The 18,749-nt window shown below is 47.6% G+C and overlaps 2 protein-coding genes across 3 annotated transcripts; one reads left to right on the forward strand and one right to left on the reverse strand.

Moving 5' to 3' along the window:
- Positions 1 to 603: 603 nt before the first annotated feature.
- spred2a (sprouty related EVH1 domain containing 2a) lies at positions 604 to 5,903 on the reverse strand. Its single transcript, XM_057036053.1, has 7 exons — positions 5,645 to 5,903; positions 5,412 to 5,558; positions 3,914 to 4,088; positions 3,663 to 3,831; positions 3,353 to 3,417; positions 3,012 to 3,170; positions 604 to 2,768 (listed from the first exon to the last, which is right to left on the reverse strand). Exons 2-7 carry the CDS (start codon positions 5,435 to 5,437, stop codon positions 2,079 to 2,081), a joined length of 1,284 nt encoding a protein of 427 aa, XP_056892033.1. The 5' UTR covers positions 5,438 to 5,558; positions 5,645 to 5,903; the 3' UTR covers positions 604 to 2,078.
- Positions 5,904 to 9,890: 3,987 nt separating this feature from the next.
- On the forward strand, positions 9,891 to 18,289 carry meis1a (Meis homeobox 1 a). Of its 2 annotated transcripts, none has more exons than XM_057036084.1 (13): positions 9,891 to 10,638; positions 11,300 to 11,523; positions 11,912 to 12,053; positions 12,297 to 12,347; positions 12,426 to 12,476; positions 12,547 to 12,693; positions 12,808 to 12,919; positions 14,005 to 14,150; positions 15,553 to 15,629; positions 16,650 to 16,708; positions 17,101 to 17,190; positions 17,322 to 17,424; positions 17,724 to 18,289. In XM_057036084.1, the coding sequence occupies exons 1-12, from the start codon at positions 10,627 to 10,629 to the stop codon at positions 17,366 to 17,368; spliced, it is 1,158 nt and encodes a 385-aa protein (XP_056892064.1). In that variant the 5' UTR covers positions 9,891 to 10,626; the 3' UTR covers positions 17,369 to 17,424; positions 17,724 to 18,289. The 2 variants fall into 2 exon arrangements, with proteins under 2 accessions (XP_056892064.1, XP_056892065.1); XM_057036085.1 differs by having other exon boundaries at positions 11,333 to 11,523.
- Positions 18,290 to 18,749: the final 460 nt, after the last annotated feature.

Below are 18,749 nucleotides of genomic sequence, written 5' to 3' on the forward strand. Positions count from 1 at the left end.
CAAACTTTTGCCCTTTTGGTCACCAAATGTTTGGGCCTGGTTTAGACCCAGGTTGTTAGTGGTAAGCTTGCTATGACATATTGTGTATAGGGAAAATGTTGGAGTGGTTCTGTCTGAACTGAAGAGAAACTTCTCTCTGGTCTTGTTCTGTCAGTCATCAACAATGATGCTAGGCTAAGATTGTAGCTGAGCTGATTGTAGAAGAAACCACCGTGTTTGTTGACAGGTGTGTTCTGAGGCTCTGGTCCAGGGGCGGGTCAACAATCAACATTTTTCTAAGTGGTTCAGATGTTTCTCTAAGCTTCTTTATGATCTGCAGATTAATCTAAAAAGTAAAGTTGAAAGTTACATAATATATCAATCGATCCGTATAATTTCATTTTGAGATTTTTCTGAAGGCACGAGTCAAACTTAATTTGATTGCTATGTCACAGTATTACTATTTTATTAATATTTTAGATTTCTCTGCCTTTCATGTTACAGATACACACACACACACACACACACACACACACACACACACACACACACACACACACACATTTCCTTCTGGTTTTGGGTAACCAGAGTGCCCATCTTTGAGACTCAGAAACACTCTTCTGATAGTTTGCTGATGATGTGTTTGTATTTATTCATGTCTTTTTTTACATCCATCATATTAGAAACAATAAAAAAATAGAACTGAAAATGTACATCATACACTTGATACATATACACATATATATACTCTATTTGTTTTTACAAGTATAAATGTGAATTATGTATAAAAAAAGACAAACCACTCAAATTTTCTTTGCTTTTCTTTACACAGAAATGGTCTTCTAAAATATCAGGACCTAAATGAAAAGGAGGCATCAGGCACTTTTCATTTACAGCTGAGATAAACACAGAGCCAAAGAAGCTGTGTCCATCAGACAAATGGTTGCTGGTTCACTTCTCTCGCCACTGAGAAGAAGTAAACCCAGCTCGTATACACAGCCGGTGGCAGCGATATCGTGATGTTTGACTGTAAGAAAACACAACAGAGGTCGAACGGACAGATGCACACAACTGCTGAGCTTATTTAAAAACATAAAGTGCTACACAGTGGGTTTAGCTTCAGATTAATATGTTAACGTTCATCAACAAATGTCTCCAAAACCCATTCACGACAGTGGGGTGTTGCTCTGGTTTGTTGTAGTTTGACTGCAGTTTCAGTGTGAGGGATCCTATTTGTCTCTGACATGACGCTAACTCACTCTGGTGCAAAAGCAGCTCCAGTCAGCACACACAGTAGCCTAGCATGAGTGCAACATAAAGATTTTCTGTAAACAGATTTTTCTCATTTTTTCTTCCTGTAAGTGAAAATGTCTTTGGTGACAGAAATGTTGTGTTGCTAACTTCTGTGTTAGCATGTCCTCGTTAGCAGAGGCCTCTCAGGTGGCCTGGTGCTCTGCCCCCTGTCAGCAGACTTAGAGATCGTTCTGACTGTTTTTTCTGTAGATGAAAAATAACTTTAAAAAAAACTAGTGCTGTCTACTTGTTAATGTAATTCATTGGGTTGATCAGGCAGGATGTTAGTCTCCTTCATGTTGTTGGTCTGACTGACACAACACTGGGAAGAATCCTGGCAGCATAATGGACGCTAGTGCAGATAGCCATGTTGCTGTTGGAAGTTGGAACGATGCTTAGAGTTTGTGACTTCTAACATCACATTTTGATGAGTTCTGAGGAATCTAAATCTGCTAATTCAGGCCGGTAAACCAACACACACACCCTGAAATTAACACTTTTTATGGCTGAAACAATGCTGTCATGCTGCAGCTTGCCTATGTTTGACGAAAAAATGTTTTATTGCAGTAACAAATCCTTTAAAATAAACTCTTCATGTGTTTGTTGGATCACAGTCAGGGTCAGTGTAAAGGACTGGGGAATGATTATGTCTATGACAAACCTGACAAATAGTACAAAGCTGTGTGTGTGTCTATGTGTGTGTATACCCTTCAATATTCAGGGTTTTTCTTCAAAGAACAAAGTCTCAACTGGTCATCTCCTCCCATTAGTTCATCATCAGCGAGGGGAGTGGGTCTTTTGCTAGCTCAGCCCACAGCTTTGTGCTTACCGCCGCAGCAGTGACAGGCCACACCGCAGCTGTAGCACGCCCTGAGTGGTGCGTAGCAGCACATACAGGGTGCCAGCAGTGACAGACCCACCAGCGCTGCCCAGCGGAGGCAGAAACGCTGGTCACTGGTGTCGCAAGAGCACGGGTCGGAGTAATCACCCTCTGGGTCTGACATACAGTGGTACAGCATGCTGTCGGCACACCACATGAAGCTGACCCGTCTGATGCAGGTCTGAATCGGGTCCGGCGCCTCATGGCAGCGACCCCGCCCATTTTCATGGTGGCTGAACATGTCCTGACAGTAAATGCAGCGCGAGCGCTTGCTGTCCTGTTTCTGCCTCTCACATTTGTGCGGGAGCCCCCTCGGCTGCAGCGTCACCGCCGCCCTGGGTCCATCGCTCAACTCCATGCGGTCCTGTTTCCCACCACAGCCTCGCTGCACATCGCACCTCAGGGGGTACGGGTATGTGTAACTGTGTTTGTGCGGCTCACTCTTGGTGAAGTGTACATAGGCGTCGCGGTGGTCTGGGTGCAGTTTGTACCAGGTACAGTTGGCGTGGCGGTAATCCTCGTAGCCCGTGAGCCAGGTTCGCTCTCCCGGGTTGATGCGTATGATTTCCTCCTCGTCCACCTGGAAGCTGACATGACGTGGAAACGTGTCCGGCCCCTGCAGAGACGGAGGGGCACGGCAAACAGTCAGACAGCAGAGACTTTGCGACTTCTTTTGATCTCTATTTTATTTTATATCTAACTAGTGAAAACAACATCACTGTAAAATCACCAGTAAACACAGTTTTGAGTGACACTTCTAAAAACCCGCAGAAACCTGGAAACCATTTTAAAAACTTTCTGATGGTTTTTTGGTGTAAAAATAAGCAGGTGAGAAGAGCTGAGGTTTGTTCTGTCTCACCTGGTCTAGGAAGTGGTGCTCCGAGGGCCAGTGCTGCTCATAGAAATGCCCCAGAATGCACTGGTGCCGCCGGGCCTCGCAGAAGTGGGGTGGGGCCAGGGGGTGCATGGCCAGTGGCTCTCTCCTCTGAGATGAGTTGGATGAGCTGTCCGTGGCCGTCTGGACAACAGAGGAGACGATAGTGAGACAAACCTGAAGTCCACAGGTCACAACAGGTTAGAAGAAGTCACATGACCAAGTTCTCTGTGCCCTACACAACAAAGAGTTCTGGTCAGTTCTGAGGTCTAACCCTAACCCTATCTTAATAATGTCTGAGCCATCAGAACTGGGCGGAGTCTCACCGTGAAGACATCATCGTCACCGAGCTCCACCTCGTTCTGCAGCGTTGACGAGGAGGTGGTCGACCCTGGAGAACACAGGAAGTGAAATCATTCATGTCAGATCCAGCTGCTGCAGCATTAGCCAGCATGGTTAGCTTCATATCGCCTTTCATCTGTGCGCGTTGACTAGAACATCAAAGCCCAAAGCAGGATTTACAGAATAAATACATTATTCTGAAGCAACAACACAACACCCACTCATATGGTCCCAGGTGTCGATACGCCCCTCCCACGCAACACAACTATCATGCTAACAGTAAAGCACTTTGACCTTCCGTCAGGTCCTCCAGCGCCCTCCTCACCCCCCGGTCGAATGCTCTGGCATCAGCGGGACTCTGGAACGTCAGGCCACACTTCCTATTGTCCACCCTCCAGTGGTGGAATGTGGGTGTGGCCTTTGTATAAACCAGATCTTTCTTTAGGAAACACTCCAGAATCACCTGAAATAAACAGATAAGAGAGACTGATGTGCTTCCAGGACCTTCACCCCCCCTGAAACTCCAAACTCCTACCAGCACCTACCTGCCTGTCTTTGAGCCGTTCTCCATGGATCAAGAAGGTGTTTTTTCCCAGCAGTTCCCTCGGTAGCAGCCTGCAGACCCCCACTCTGCTCAGGCATCCATCCTGTGCCAGCCAGCCACCGCTTGAGTCGTCCCTGGTCATTACCAACGCTTTGACACGCACAATGTAGCTGTCACTGCAAAGACAGAAGAGATCATGCTGTGGGCGAGGGGCTTGTGAGCCAAAGTGTGTGTCTGAACCATTCCTGGTGTCCACCAATGGGAAGATTAGCATCTTCACCAAACATTCACCTGACCGCCAGGTGACTCCAGGTAAAGGTGGAGTTAAGCTGCAGCTTCACCTGCCTCCTTACAGATTTAAAAACTGATGACTGGGTCCAGGTGGGCACCAGCTTCTGTGACTGTAGCCACCAGCGATACTGGAGCTTCTGGGTTAAACCCAGTGCTGATAGGGCCTCATCTGTGGAGGCCCTGACTCTGTTCACCTGTTCACACCTGTTGCTGACTGATGTGTCCAGAAATGTTCACCAATGTGGGAATTCAGCCTGAAAAGAAAACCTGAACAGAAGAATCTGAATACAAGCATCATGAGTAAACTCTTTATAAGTCTATTATGTGGCTGCACGTGGACGCGTGACTCATGTGTTGACGTGCAGGCAGCACTTTCATCAGGGCACCTGCACATTGTGTCCTCACAACCTGAGCAGTTCCCCAGACCCACCAATTAACCTCATCAAATAAAGCTCAACAATGCAGTTTTCTCTCTTTACTCTTTCAAAATAAAAGTCCTCAGTGTGTTTTTATGGATTTCTCTTCATATGATGAAGATGGAGGGAAGAACACACATAAGAACACCTTGGTCGATTAGGACAACCTCCTTCCACGATGGGAAAGCAGCATGGGCCATACTGGACAGTAGGCTGTTACCATAGTGACCACATTCTCAGTTGGTGGAAGACAACAAGTGAAATTGTTGTTATTTTTTATCTTAAATTATATCCAGCATGACTATTTATTTTTTCAGGTTGGAGGATTACGAATGATGGCGGGGCTTAATTCTATCATGCTGAAGAAGGTGTGAGGACACTCAATCAGGACCTTGATTCTGTTAAAGACCCAAACTGTGTGTTAAATATATATATATATATGTGTCTGTGTGTGTGTGTGTGTGTGTGTGTGTGTGTGTGTGTGTGTGTGTGGTGAATACAGATCAGCTGTAACATGCTGATGATGAGTCACTGAGGCCTCCTCAGAAGCACCAACACTGATGTTTGGAGCCCCTCCACCTGCTCCATGTGCACCTCTTCCTTTCTGTCACCCCAACATGAAGAAGGGGAGGACGAGGCTCCATTCTCTTCACAACATATCAGCACATCTACATGTTCAGTCACGGAGGTGGCGGTGGCACCTGTGTGTGCGTGTGTGTGTGTGTGTGTGTGTGTGTGTTGTGTGTCTGTGTGTGTGTGTGTGCTTGCGCACGGAGGTTTTGGGGTACTCACTCGTCTGGGCGCGTGTCCTCGTTCATCTTCCTGTGTTTCACCTCTGGTAATAATCAGCTCTCGCCGCGGCCGCACGCTGCGGTGTCTTCATGTTTCCGCGCCCTTCAGCAGCAACGCGGCGGAGGCGGTGTCAGATCCAGATCCAGATCTAGATCCAGAACCAGATCCGGTTCTCCTCCGCTCGACTCTTCTATAATCTGTTGTGTCCTCTCTCCTCACCTCCTCCACAAACCTCTGTTTTGTTGCGGCTCCTCCTCTGTTACCGGAGCGGCGCATCCGCAGACGCGACCTCCTCCTCCACCTTCTTGCCTTTTTTTCTTCTTCTTCTTCTCTCACCTCCTCCTCTTCCCCCTACACCGCTTCCTCCTCCTCCACCGCCGACCCGGGCTGGAATGCGTTGACCGTAAGTGGTACGCTGGTGTCGGTGATGATGATCCCGGACGAGCCCCATCTCCTCCTTACTCCATGTTGGATTCAGTGAGGAAGAGGAGGCGTGTGACGTCACAGCCAGAGGACCGCAGTCACGTGCTGTTACCGCAAATTAATATTAATAAAATCAACAAATGTTTCAAAAATAAATTCCTCAGATTAGTGTGAACAGTTATTAGGCACTATTATTAAATCACTAATACTGTAGTATTAAGAGCACAAGTTCAGTTAGACGGTTAAATGAAAGAATATACTGCTGTACGTGAGGTAATAACATTACTTAAGTGTCCATGTAGTAATGCAGTAAAGTAGTAATTCAACTGCAGTTGAAACAAATTGATGAGATAATATGTTTTTATTTATGTCAAATGTCAGCAATGATATATATTTTAAACATTTACTTTAAGGTCTAATTTACCCCATGTATAACGTCAATATCACCGTATCACTCCCCAGCATTGCGTCACGTTTCTTATCTCACGGGCTGCTGTTTTATTCTGGCCTCTAGTGGTCAACCTGCGCAACTGCATACCGAAGGAAATAGAATTTCAGAATGATGGCATTAATATAACTGTGTATAACACCTACCAAATAAATTATATAAGTGAAAGTATTTAAATGTTTTGTTTTGTTTCGTTTTCTCCCGCGTATCCGGATCCGGGTCGCAGGGGCAGCAGTTTCAGAAGGGATGCCCAGACAGCCCTCTCCCCGGCCACTTCCATCAGCTCCTCCGGGGGAACCCCCAGCCACTCCCAAGCCAGGCAAGAGATGTATTCTCTCCACCTAGTCCTGGGCCGGCCACGAGGCCGCCTCCCGGTGGGACATGTCCGGAACACCTCTAAAGGGAGGCGTCCGGAAGGCATCCTGGCCAGATGCCCGAGCCACCCCAACTGACTCCTCTCGATGTGGAGTCAGCTCCTCCTGGATGTCCGAGCTTCTCCCCCTATCTCTAATGCTGAGCCCGGCCACCCTGCGGAGGAAACTCATTTCCGCCGCTTGTATCCGCGATCTCGTTCTTTCAGTCATCACCCAGTGATGATGGCCATAGGTGAGGACTGGGACGTAGATCGACCGGTAAATCGAGAGCTTTGCCTTCCGGCTCAGCTCCTTCTTCACCACGACGGATTGGTTAAGCGCCCGCATCACTGCTGACGCCGCTCCGATCCGCCTGTCGATCTCCCGTTCCATCCGACCCTCACTCGTGAACAAGATATACTTGAAGAGATACTTGAACTCCTCCACCTGGGGCAGGACCTCCTCCCCGACCCGGAGAAGGCACTCTACCTTTTTCCGAGCGAGGACCATGGACTCTGACTTGGAGGTGCTGATCCGCATCCCTGCCGCTTCACACTCAGTCGCGAACCGTCCCAGCATTTGTTGGAGGTCCCTGTTCGATGGCCAGAAGAACTATGTCATCCGCAAAAAGCAGCGACGAGATCTTCCGCCCACCGAACTCGACACCCTCCATTCCCTGGCTGTGCCTAAAAATTCTACTCCCAGAGCACCCCCCACAGGATGCTCCTGGGGACCCGGTCATAAGCCTTTTCCAAGTCCACAAAGCACATGTGGACTGGTTGGGCAAACTCCCTACTCCCCTCAAGCACCCCAGCAAGGCTAAAGAGCTGATCCGTGGTTCCACGACCGGGTCGAAACCCGCATTGTTCCTCCTCGATTAAAGGTTCGACTATCAGTCTAATCCTCTTTTCCAGCACACTGGCATAGACTTTCCCAGGGAGGCTGAGGAGTGTGATCCCCCTATAGTTGGAACAGACCCTCTCGTCCCCACTCTTAATAGGGACCACCACCCCGGTCTGTCAGTCCAAGGGCACTGCCCCCGATGTCCACACAATGTTGCAGAGGTGTGTCAACCAGGACAGCCCTACAACATCCAGAGCCTTAAGATACCCCGGGCGGATCTTATCCGCTCCGGAGCTCCGCCGCCGGGCAGCTGTTTCACTACCTCGGCAACTTCCACTCCGGAAATTGGATGGTCCACCTCCTGGTCATCCGACTCTGTTCCACCTTGAGGTTACGTGTTGGTAGGATTGAGGAGCTCCTAGAAGTATTCCTTCCACGGCTGGATAATTGCCCCAGCAGACGTCAGCAGCTCCCCACGCACACCTAACACGGTGTGGGCGAGTTGCCGCCTGCCGCCCCTAAGGCGTTGGACAGTTTGCCAGAATCTTCTCGGTGCAGACCGAAAGTCTTCCTCCATAGCCTCACTGAACTCCTCCTATGCCCGAGTTTTTGCCTCTGCGACTGTCGCGGCCGCAACCCGCTTAGCCAACCTGTACCGGTCAGCTGCTTCCGGAGACCCACAGACCAGCCATGACCTGTAGGCCTCTTTCTTCGGCTTGACAGTTCCCCTCACCTCTGGTGTCCACCATCGGGTACGGGGATTACCGCCACGACCAGCACCAGCGGCCTTGCAGCCACTGCTCGTGACAGCCGCCTCGACAATGGCGGAGCAGAACATGGCCCATTCAGACTCAATGTCCCCTACCGCCCTCGGAACACGATCAAAGCTCTGTCGGAGGTGGGAGTTGAAGACCAGCCTGACAGATTCCTCCACCAAGCGTTCCCACCAGACCCTCACTAAGCGTTTGGGCCTGCCAGGTCCGCGCGGTGGCTTCCCCCCCACCTGATCCAACTCACCACCAGGTAGTGATCAGTTGACAGCTCTGCTCCTCTCTTCACCCAAGTGTCCAAAACATATGGCCGCAGATCAGCTGACACGACTATAAAGTCAATCATTGACCTACGGCCCAGGCTGTCATGGTGCCAAGAGCACCGATGAACAACCTTATGTTCGAACATAGTGTTAGTTAAACTGCGACTAGCACAGAAGTCCAATAACTGAACACCACTCTGGTTCTGATCGGGCAGACCGTTCCTCCCAATCACGCCTTTCCAGGTCATGCTGTCGTTGCCCACGTGAGCATTGAAGTCTCCCAGCAGCACGATGGAGTCCCCATTTGGGACACTGTCCAGCATCCGTCCTAGATCCTCCAAAAAGGGCGGGTACTCTGAACAATTGTTTGGTGCATACGCACAAACAACCATCAGAACCCGTTCCCCGACCCGAAGGCACAGGGAAGCAACCCTTTCGCTCAACCGCAAGAACCCCAATGTCGAACTAGAGAGTCTGGGGGCAAGCAAAAAGCCCACCCCCGCTCTCCGTCTCTCACCCTGAGTAACTCCAGCGTAGAAGAGTGTCCAACCCCCCTCAAGGACTTAGGTTCCTGAGCCAAATGCTATGTGTGGAGGTGAGGCCGACCGTATCTAGTCAGAAGCGCTCAACCTCCCCCACAAGCTCCAGCTCTTTACCCGCCAGAGAGGTGACGTTCCATGTTCCAAAAGCCAATTTCCATAACCGAGGATCGGACCGCCAAGGCCCCCACCTTGGTCCGCCGCCCAGTCCACACTGCACCGGACCCTTCATGCTCCTCCTGCGGGTGGTGGGTCCACTGGAGACGGGAGTGTCCACATAGCTGGTTCGGGCTGGGCCTGGCCAGGCCCCATGGACGTAGGCCCGGCCACCAGGCACTCACCATCGAGCCCCAGCCCCAGGCCTGGCTCCAGGGTGGGGCCCCGGTAACCCTCTGGGCTGGGAACGCGGCTTCCCTTTTAGATGTTCCATGATGGGTCTTGTGAACCATTCTTTGTCTGACCCTTCACCTAGGACCAATCTGCCTTGGGAGACCCTATCAGGGGCAAACTGCCCCGGACAGCATAGCTTCCAGGCTCATTAGGGTACGCAAACTCCTCCACCACGATAAGGTGATGGTTCACGGAGGAGGTATTTCAATGTGAATACACAAATTTGGCAGCCGGTTGTTATTTTTACTTTTTAATGAGTTCATAATTATGGCGATGGTGCAGTAACAGTTTTCGACACCTAGATGGAGACAGAGTTCCATATTATTTTCAAAGTGTGTGTGTGTGTGTGTGTGTGTGTGTGTGTGTGTGTGTGTGTGTGTGTGGTGTGTGTGTGTGTGTGTGTGTGTGTGTGTGTGTGTTGATTTAATCTGATTCTCCACAGATGGAAAATTCTTCTAATCTGTTCCACCTTCAGGGTCTCATACTGGAGCTCATCGCTGAGAATCAGCTATCAGGATAGGGTATCATAAACGTTAGAAGACGCTTCATCTTCATCTTCTGGCTGAATTTATAGGAATGTTTGACTCTTTTGTTCTGGTGTCAAGTTAACCGGGTCGAACCCCCAAATACTTTAACCGGAATCAGCGGTATCCTCTTTTTTGAGCTGGGTTCTGTTAGATCCTGTTAACACTCGGGGTTTTTTTTTAATCGTTATGGACCTTCTGTGCTTTCAGTCCAAAAACGTTGTGGAGCAGTTCACCTGCTGAGTTCGGACCTCCTGACAGCCTCTGCTGCTTTAACTGAGACGAGAACCTGCCCCCTCTATCCCCTCTCACAGCCGGAGGCCCGTTCTCTGAGGGGGAAGGAGGCCGTTCCTTCGGAACGGCGGTGGGGATCTGAACGCTCCTCCACGCAGGAATCAGCCCCGCACGGTCCCGGATCACAGCGGCTCACATCCTGCGCTCCTCCCGGCTTCAGTGTGTGCTGGAGATCTGACTCGCTGACGGAGCGGCGGGTTGTTGGAGCCGGAGGTGGTGTCTGGCCGAGCTGCTACCACTGAAACCGGTGCGGGGCCAGTGGCCACCGGCGGGTTTGTGCGTGTTCCTCTTGGAATTGTTCCACTCAGGATTAAGTGACGGACTGTTGGATGCGTGTTTTCTCCGCAGGACTCAGCTGAAGTTTGCCGATGGCGCAGCGGGTGCGTAAAATCACACGTCAGCCCAACTTTGTTTCTGAAGGTCCCGCAACCTATTCCGATTAAAACCCGACAGAAAGAAAAAATCCGAATCCGTGATACATAGATTATTGGTCATTTTATTGTTGAGTTATTTAAAATCAGTTTAATGTTTTCAGTTCAAGACAAAATAAAAGTTAAATGATTCAACAGCACCAAACTACGGACAAATTATAGTAATTTTAATATTCTGGCCTGTAAAAATGCAACAATAATATTAATAATAATAAAACATTTAAAGGGCAACAGGAACCGTTTCTAATGAACATCAAGAATATGTGTATTTTTTGTTTGAAAAGTATGAAAATTATTATTAAGGCTGAAATAAAAGTCTGTAATAACCTTTGCGATGGACAGATCAGAAATAAATAAATATTGTTTGATCAGTTTTCTATTTGCTACTTTTCAGAAATCAGTGTTGTTTTTGAATTTCATGTAACAATAATCTATTTTCGAAGTTAATGTTTTATTTGAATTAATTGCTGTTCCTTATTAATTGCTGTTCCTTATTCAACATCAGAGCCAGTTCAAACATAGCATGAAAGTTAGACACGCATTTAATGAGAAGTTAAAAAGAGAAGTGAACATGAACTCCAACATTGATCCATTATTGTTGTGGCCGCAGAGGTCAGAGGTCACGTATTCTCCTGTCTTCCAGTATGAAGACTTGGCCCATTACGACCTGGACACGGTGGGTGGGGTTTATGGAGATGCCCCCTCCCACCCTACTTCTCGCTCTCTGCAGACCATCCACCTGCCTGCTGGGACATACGTACCGCACCAGTACTCCCAGTCCAACCAAACCAGCAGCGTGGCGGGAACATCTGGGGACAAAGACGTCCTTTATGGGTATGATGAGTTCACGGACCTTATAAAACACAGCAATAGTCTGTGTTAGTTTTAACAGCAAAATCAAAGTTTTGGTTGTATTTAATAACATTTTGGCTAAAATGCATTTCTATGCTCTTTAATGTCAGAACTAAATAATCCACGTGATTCTTTGTATGAGCAGTTATTATTAAGATTACAGTCATAAAATATGTAATAACAAGAATCAAACTCTTTCATCAACAGTTACCTGAAGGTGTCACATGAACAATTTTGAATATATATGTTCAAGGCCTTACTTAGAAATTCATTTGTTCTGCTCCTCCTGTCTCTCCTCTTTTCTTACTCCTCCTTCTCCTCCTTCCCTCCCCCTCTTTGTCTTCCTCTTCTCCTCCTTCTCCTCCTCCAGACATCCCTTGTTCCCACTGCTCGCTCTGATTTTTGAAAAATGTGAGCTGGCGATGTGCACGCCTCGAGAGAGCTGCGTGGCAGGAGGAGACGTCTGCTCCTCAGACTCCTTCAGTGAAGACATCCTCGTCTTCTCCAAACAGGTAAAAGTTAAAAAACACAGAAAAAGTCAAACTGATGACAATAATGATAATTTTTTGTTTATTGTAGTAAAAGTTCAGCCTTTAGGTGATGTCTGTAAAGTGGCTGTTGTAATGCATGTTAACACTAGGCTAACTAGCTCATATCTTTGTAAACTTTTCCTTGTTATTTTTGACATTTGTCCAAGTGTTTTATCAGTATTTACTGAAGATTTAACATCACAAATTTTCTTTCTCTGCATCCAGATCAGAACAGAGAAGCTGATATTCTCATCAAACCCTGAGCTAGATGAGTTGGTGAGTGACTTTAGTGCCTGTACTGTATTTCAACATGGATAACAACAGGTTTGTAAAGGCAAGTTGGTGCTTCTGTAGATGATCCAGGCCATCCAGGTTCTGCGGTTCCACCTGTTGGAGCTGGAGAAGGTGACAGAACTTGTCTGAGGTCACATTTCTGTTTCAGTGGCTCAATATGAATGAATTATTGATTCCTTAGGTTCACGAGCTCTGCGATAACTTCTGTCATCGATACATCGACTGTCTGAAGGGGAAAATGCCCATCGATCTGGTTATTGATGACAACGACGGAAACAGATCGGACAGTGAGGATTTCATCAGATTGTCGGGCAACGATGTTGAGCAGGTAAGGTTGCTGGCGCTTCCCAAAACTACAACGAAGGTGGCTGCCGGGCCTGCAGTCCCACACAAACACACTGTTTGTGTCATTATTGCAAAAATGTCACTTAAATCTCAACAGATTTCGTGGAGCAGAGATCACGCCGATGCCGTCTCCATCCGATCTGCAGGCACACCAGGGCCATCTAGTTGTGGAAACACTTGTCAGAGTGGGGAAAACAGCAGCGAGCAAGGTGACACCTACTGCAAAGAGGAAACCTTGAATCTTAGCAGTGTCACCACAGGTGACCCTGAGACCACCTGGAACTACAGCAAATGTTTTGGACAACATGCAGGAATCAGGCTGGGGGACCACATTGTGTTCTGTTAGCATCGCAGTCCAAAGATAAAATCCAGCATTCACCACTGAAGCCTGCTGGTGTTAATGTACAGGTGCGCTAACATGCTGTTAGCACACTAGCTCAAAAGCTAATGAGCTCTGGAGATTTCCTGTGTAGTACTCTGTGTGTGCCTGGTAAGATAGCAGTAAACAGAGGCCTGTGCAAAAAGGTTGTTTCAAACTGTTCTTAGAAAACTGCCACCAAAAGAGATGGAGCTTCTTCACATGTGTCAGAAACCAGAAGTCCTGATGGTTCTGACTGACTGATAATAACCATTCTAGCAGTTCTCCAGAGTAAATATACAGTAGTTCCTGCAGTTATTTCCTGTCACTCGTCAGGGAATTTTGACTGAAGTTTTTACTGAAGCTCTTGTGAGGCTCCTCCTCCTCCTGCTGCTCCTCCTCCTTCTCCTCCCTCTTCAGAGCTCAGGTGTTGTCTCAGCATCTCTCTGTGGGCGGTTTGCTGTAAATCAGCCTCTTGAGGCTTGTTTTCAGTGTTCAGCATCATTTCTATCATTATTTCCACCTTTGTGGGGACTCTCATGCCCTGTAGGATGCATGTTGTCATGCAGGTGTGGCTGCAGGGTCACCTGGGTTCACCTTTGCCTCATTAACCAGACTGTGAAGAGCAGGATCATGAAAGGCTGGATTTTCTAGTAGTGGGGATCTGTTAGTGCGTATGTACATGCCTCTGTGTGTGTGTGTGTGTGTGTGTGTGTGTGTGTGTGTGTGTGTGTGTGTGTGTGTGTGTGTGTGTGTGTGTGAGTGAGTGAGTGAGTTTGCAGTCCTACATCTTTTGGTGGTCAGAGAAGCGAAGCCATGAACCCACCCGTCCAATCAAGATTTACAATTTTTACTTTTCAAAGTACAAATATTGATGTTTTGTGTTTGTGCGTGTGTGTGTGTGTGTGTGTGTGTGCATTGGGATGGGGGTGTCAGGTGACTGTCTGGATCATAGTGCGGCATCTCCTAGTACTGGAGACGATGACGACCCCGAAAAGGAAAGACTGCACAACAAAAAACGAGGAATTTTCCCCAAAGTGGCCACCAACACCCTGCGAACCTGGCTGTTCCAGCACCTGACGGTAAGCCCTGCCCTCACCTGTAGCACCTGTTTAGGTTGATTCAAGCGGAAGGTTGATCATATTGCTTGTTTGAATGAGAGCTTTTTTCTGTGGGAGGTTTCTGTTTCTTCCTGCTGATGGGTGATTCTTGAACGTTTGATCCTTGAACGTTTGGATGGTTTGGTGAATTTTTTGTTCCAACTCTGGGAAGGCCTTCTCACCAACTTTGAAGTTACAATGACCCTCTCCTCCCAGCCAGGGCTCATGACCTCTGCCCTCTGCCATGGTCCAGGTATTTCACCTGTGGGCCCTTTGTCAGATTTGCCCTGACCTGAACACTGTTACAAGAACTCCAGCTGAGTTCAGGAAAGGATTAAAAGTTTATTTTTGTTTGTTTAGATCAGTTTTACTGATGAGGAGAATCCGCCACTTTCAAAGGCGTCGCTGTGATTCCCGGGCGGGACTTGAACGCCGCTTCTGTGTGGGCTGGGCTGATGGATGGGAGTCCTGGCCTGAGCAGGGACAGATGTATTTGTGGGAAACCCTGGCAGCAGCCTCCATGACCCTCTGCCCTCTAACCATCAGGGGTCAGAGGGCACGGGGACACCTCCATCCATCTATCAGCTGCAGTTTACAGCTGCAGATGTGGGTAACAATGAGGCCATGGCTGCAGGCGTCGACACATGCATCCCCCCAGTACTTTGCACAGTAAGTCTCAGTCCTGAAATGATATCCACGTCAGCCCCCGTCAACCCACGTCTCACCTGTGCCCTAATTAGTGCTAACAGGGTAACGCAAAGCTTTTTGGTTGAATGAAAAGCTTTCCTGCCGTCTTGTGTTGACAAGGTTTGAGGACACAGCGAGTCCATTCATCCTACCCTAGGAACTGTGATCATGAGGGCTCAGTGTCCTTGACCTTTGACCTTCTGGTGCATTCAAGTGGGGGGCATGTTGGCAGAAAATGTTTTGGCTAAGAACTTTTGAGAAATGTGGAAGAAGGAGTCTATTTTACATCCTGAACAGTAACGACCGCCAACGTAGGATCAACGTCCAATACAAGTTTAATGTCAGAGACACAAATAGCATCAGTTGAGGGTCTAAGAGGAGGTTTTTGTTGAATGCTGCTGTAATCAGAAACTCTCCTGTGTGATCGCGCTGCTCTGCTCCCTCAGCCTGGGAGAAAACATCATCCATTACTTCACTGACAGGGCCCCCAGGGCCCAGGCCCCCTGTGGATGCGGGTTCTGTAACCTCTCAGCCCCCTGACACCATCATCAACACAACCACAAACAAAAATGGTTAAGTGGTCACACGTTGCCGAATCTGACTCAAAATAATAACAGAAACTTCTGGAGCTCTGTAGAAAGATGAACAAAGGCTCTGTGGGAGGATTAATGGGACTAGATGGTTTGTCCCCATCCAGCACCCGTACCCATCGGAGGAGCAGAAGAAGCAGCTGGCTCAGGACACCGGCCTCACCATCCTACAGGTCAACAACTGGTGAGTTGTCGCTGTTAGCAACGCATCTTCTGTCCCATTAGAAGTGGTGACGCTTGTTATTTTAGCAAGTCCCATGGGCTTGATTACCAGCCAATTACAGTCAGGAGGGGCCATTTGGGGGGAGGGTTGATTGGAGCCTGGAGGTGAGGAGTGGAGGCCTGTCTGGTGTTCCTGATCTTCTCAGAAATGTAAACATCAGTGCAAACAGGACAGCTGTAGCACTGAGAGCCAAGAGAAACTTTGAACTTCCAGCTGTTTCTCTAACCTGTACTAAGAACTAGCTCACCTCCAGCTGGTAGTTGGAGGAACAAAATAAATGCATCTGGAGATTTATAACATTAAGATAGTAAATGATGTCTCAGCAGATGCTGAGACAGAGATCAAAGTTAAACCCTGAGTTCTAAAAACAATGTCATCAGTCTAACTGTCATCCCTGTCCACCAGCCTGAACAATAACGTAGCCGCTGCTTCACTTTCAGAGATTTTCTCATGTGAATTTACTCCTCAAATGTATTCCTCACCCCTGGACCCCCCCCCCCCCCCCACGACTCCCTGAAATAGATGGTCATGCCTTTTGTTTTCCTGAAAAGGAAACTGGCTCGCCCCTAAACTCTGTACTCTTCTTTACTGGGTGAACTGGAGTGGGGGTGGGGCCCATAAATCATGTGAGGAGCCACAGAGCTTTCACTGCAAGGCGGGTCAGGAGGGGTCGCTGCTGCTTTAGAAAGCGTTGAGCTGAGGAAGACCAGGACTTACCTCTGAAGAGGGAGGGGGAGAAGGGGTTAAAGGTGGAGAGAGGTCACAGAAGGTGTAAGATCAAAGGTCGTGCATATAAGGAAAACAGATTCTAAGACTGGCATATGAATGATCCTGTTGCCTTCACAGTTGTCTGCATTCAATAATAATAATAATAATAATAATAATAATAATAATAATAACTATCATCACGTCTTGTGGGAGCAGTAAAGTCACTGCCCTGTAAATTTGAGCTTTAATTAGTGTTTAAACTCCATTTCTCAGGTTCATCAATGCGAGAAGGCGGATTGTTCAACCCATGTTTGACCAATCAAACAGAGCAGGCGAGTTTTTCTGAGCTTTATATTTACACACACACACACACACACACACACACACACACACACACACACACACACACACACAACACACACACACACACACAGAGTCTTTATGCTTCTGCTGCTCTTTGTGTTTGTGCAGATTAAATGTTCTCTGTTAGCAGGATTAGCACCAGACAAAGATGTGAATCAGTCTGGCTGACCAGTGCTTTGACCAGTTTAACCTGGGGTTTGTTCCAATAGGAGCCTCTCTAAACCTATTAGACTTTCATCCCCTGAACTTTATTAATATTAATCCTGCTGTTGACTTCCACAAAAGCGCCACTCCACAGCCAAACGAGCAACTGTTGCTCTCTGAAAATGGAACTCGAGTCGTATCTTTATCATGTTCACAGTGAGCCAAACGGGAGTGTATGGCCCAGAAGCTCAGCCAATGGGAGGATTCGTGATGGACCGGCAGACGCACATGGGAATCAGACCACCTGGTATACACCTGCTGCCACATGCACACACCCACACACACCCACCCACACACACACACACACACACACACACATAGAACTGGTCTAATGACCTCCAGAGAGGTCTGATGAGCTTCTCTGTGTTTGTCCTGCAGGTCCAATGGGTGGCGTGGGGATGGATGGACAGTGGCACTACATATAACATCGCCACTGCCATGCTGCAGTGGGAGGAGCCACCTGGTTACCCAAGAAACCACTGTGAGTAACAGAAGTTTTTTGTGTCCAATCAGTGCTCGTTAACCCCTCCTCTCCAATTAAATCTGTTTCCATGACATTTAAAGATCAATGAATCCTCTGAGAATATCTTCATCCTCCCTCTAATCGAGTGATCTTTAGTGAGAGATCAACTGATCTCTTCATTTGATTACACACAGTCCAATTGCATCACAGGCAGCTTCATTTGAGAGTCTGACAGAGTAATGTGAGATGAGGAAGTAAAGAGATGGAGACGCTATTGTGCTACGTGCTCAGCTAACTTCTGTCTGTTTCCTGCACAGTGCACAGGTCAGCTGATCTGCAGACCACCTCAGCAGGTGAGGAGCCCCAACTGAGGCTCCAGGACTGAACTGTCTTCTGCACAGATGTGAAAGCTGCTTTTCTTTTTCTGGATTTCTTCTTAAAAGGATTCAAAGGGAGAGACTTTGGTCACATGATGTTGCAACAGTCACATGACTCTCAGGGGACCGTTTAAACATTCTCTATCGGACTGTTTTGCTCTTCACCACTTGGAGAACCACAAACTTCCAGATGTTAAAGGATGAATAATCAGGAGGAAATTGTTTCCTCCACATGTTCATGATGTGGTTTTAGTTTTTAATCTGGACACATGTTGGCTGAAATCAGCTCGTCTGACATCTGCAACACTTTCCCAGACAGATGTGTTCGGGTTTTAAAGGTTTAAACGTTTTTGTTCTACTGTTTTAGCAACTGCAGATGCTTTAGTTCCTCCAGTGATCCAGTTGTCTCATTTACTGGTTACACTGCCTTTGTTCTTACCATTGTTCTTGTTTAGACATTAATGTTTATTTCAGATAATAAAATTCATATGGCTGAACATCCGGAACTGAATGTTAGAATTTTTAGAGTAGAGAGATTTTATTTGATCTGCTGAATGTGTCATTAGAGATCAGGATAACAGGATCTTTGAGTCATCATTGAGCTCCACCCCAGATCCTCCTCACTCCAAAGGCTTCATCAGCAGGTCTGCCGGTTCCATTTTGGCCTTTTGGCAAAAGCCTTCAGACTGTTTTTCAGATGGTGATGATGGAGACAAATTTTGACTTTAGAATCCAGAGAAGGTGGAAAATGAATTAAACTGAGAAGAATCTGAGGAATAAAACTTCAAATTTAAGTTTTTTAAAAAGTGACCCAGTGATGTTTTGAAACTCATTCCGTATGATCTATTCTTGAGGGGGTTTGTGTTTGGACCCTCTCACTCCCCAATCCAGCCCTTCGTCTCCTCCTGGAGTTTGACTGCAGAGTTGATTTCCATAAATCTGCTGTGAACTCCTAAATGGAGAGAT

Source organism: Takifugu flavidus, chromosome 6, assembly GCF_003711565.1.
Source record: "Takifugu flavidus isolate HTHZ2018 chromosome 6, ASM371156v2, whole genome shotgun sequence".
NCBI classification, from domain to species: domain Eukaryota; kingdom Metazoa; phylum Chordata; class Actinopteri; order Tetraodontiformes; family Tetraodontidae; genus Takifugu; species Takifugu flavidus.

What these genes read in the sequence shown, in the direction of transcription:
- meis1a (XM_057036084.1), top strand. An exon ending in CGGGCAACGATGTTGAGCAG is followed by an intron (nt 12,694 to 12,807) that starts GTAAGGTTGCTG and finishes AAATCTCAACAG; the next exon opens with ATTTCGTGGAGCAGAGATCA. An exon ending in CATGGGAATCAGACCACCTG is followed by an intron (nt 17,191 to 17,321) that starts GTATACACCTGC and finishes TTTGTCCTGCAG; the next exon opens with GTCCAATGGGTGGCGTGGGG.
- spred2a (XM_057036053.1), bottom strand. Translation starts at nt 5,437, where the DNA reads ATGAACGAGGACACGCGCCCAGACGA. An exon ending in AACGGCTCAAAGACAGGCAG is followed by an intron (nt 3,832 to 3,913) that starts GTAGGTGCTGGT and finishes TGTTTATTTCAG; the next exon opens with GTGATTCTGGAGTGTTTCCT. An exon ending in GCTGGAGGACCTGACGGAAG is followed by an intron (nt 3,418 to 3,662) that starts GTCAAAGTGCTT and finishes TGTGTTCTCCAG; the next exon opens with GGTCGACCACCTCCTCGTCA.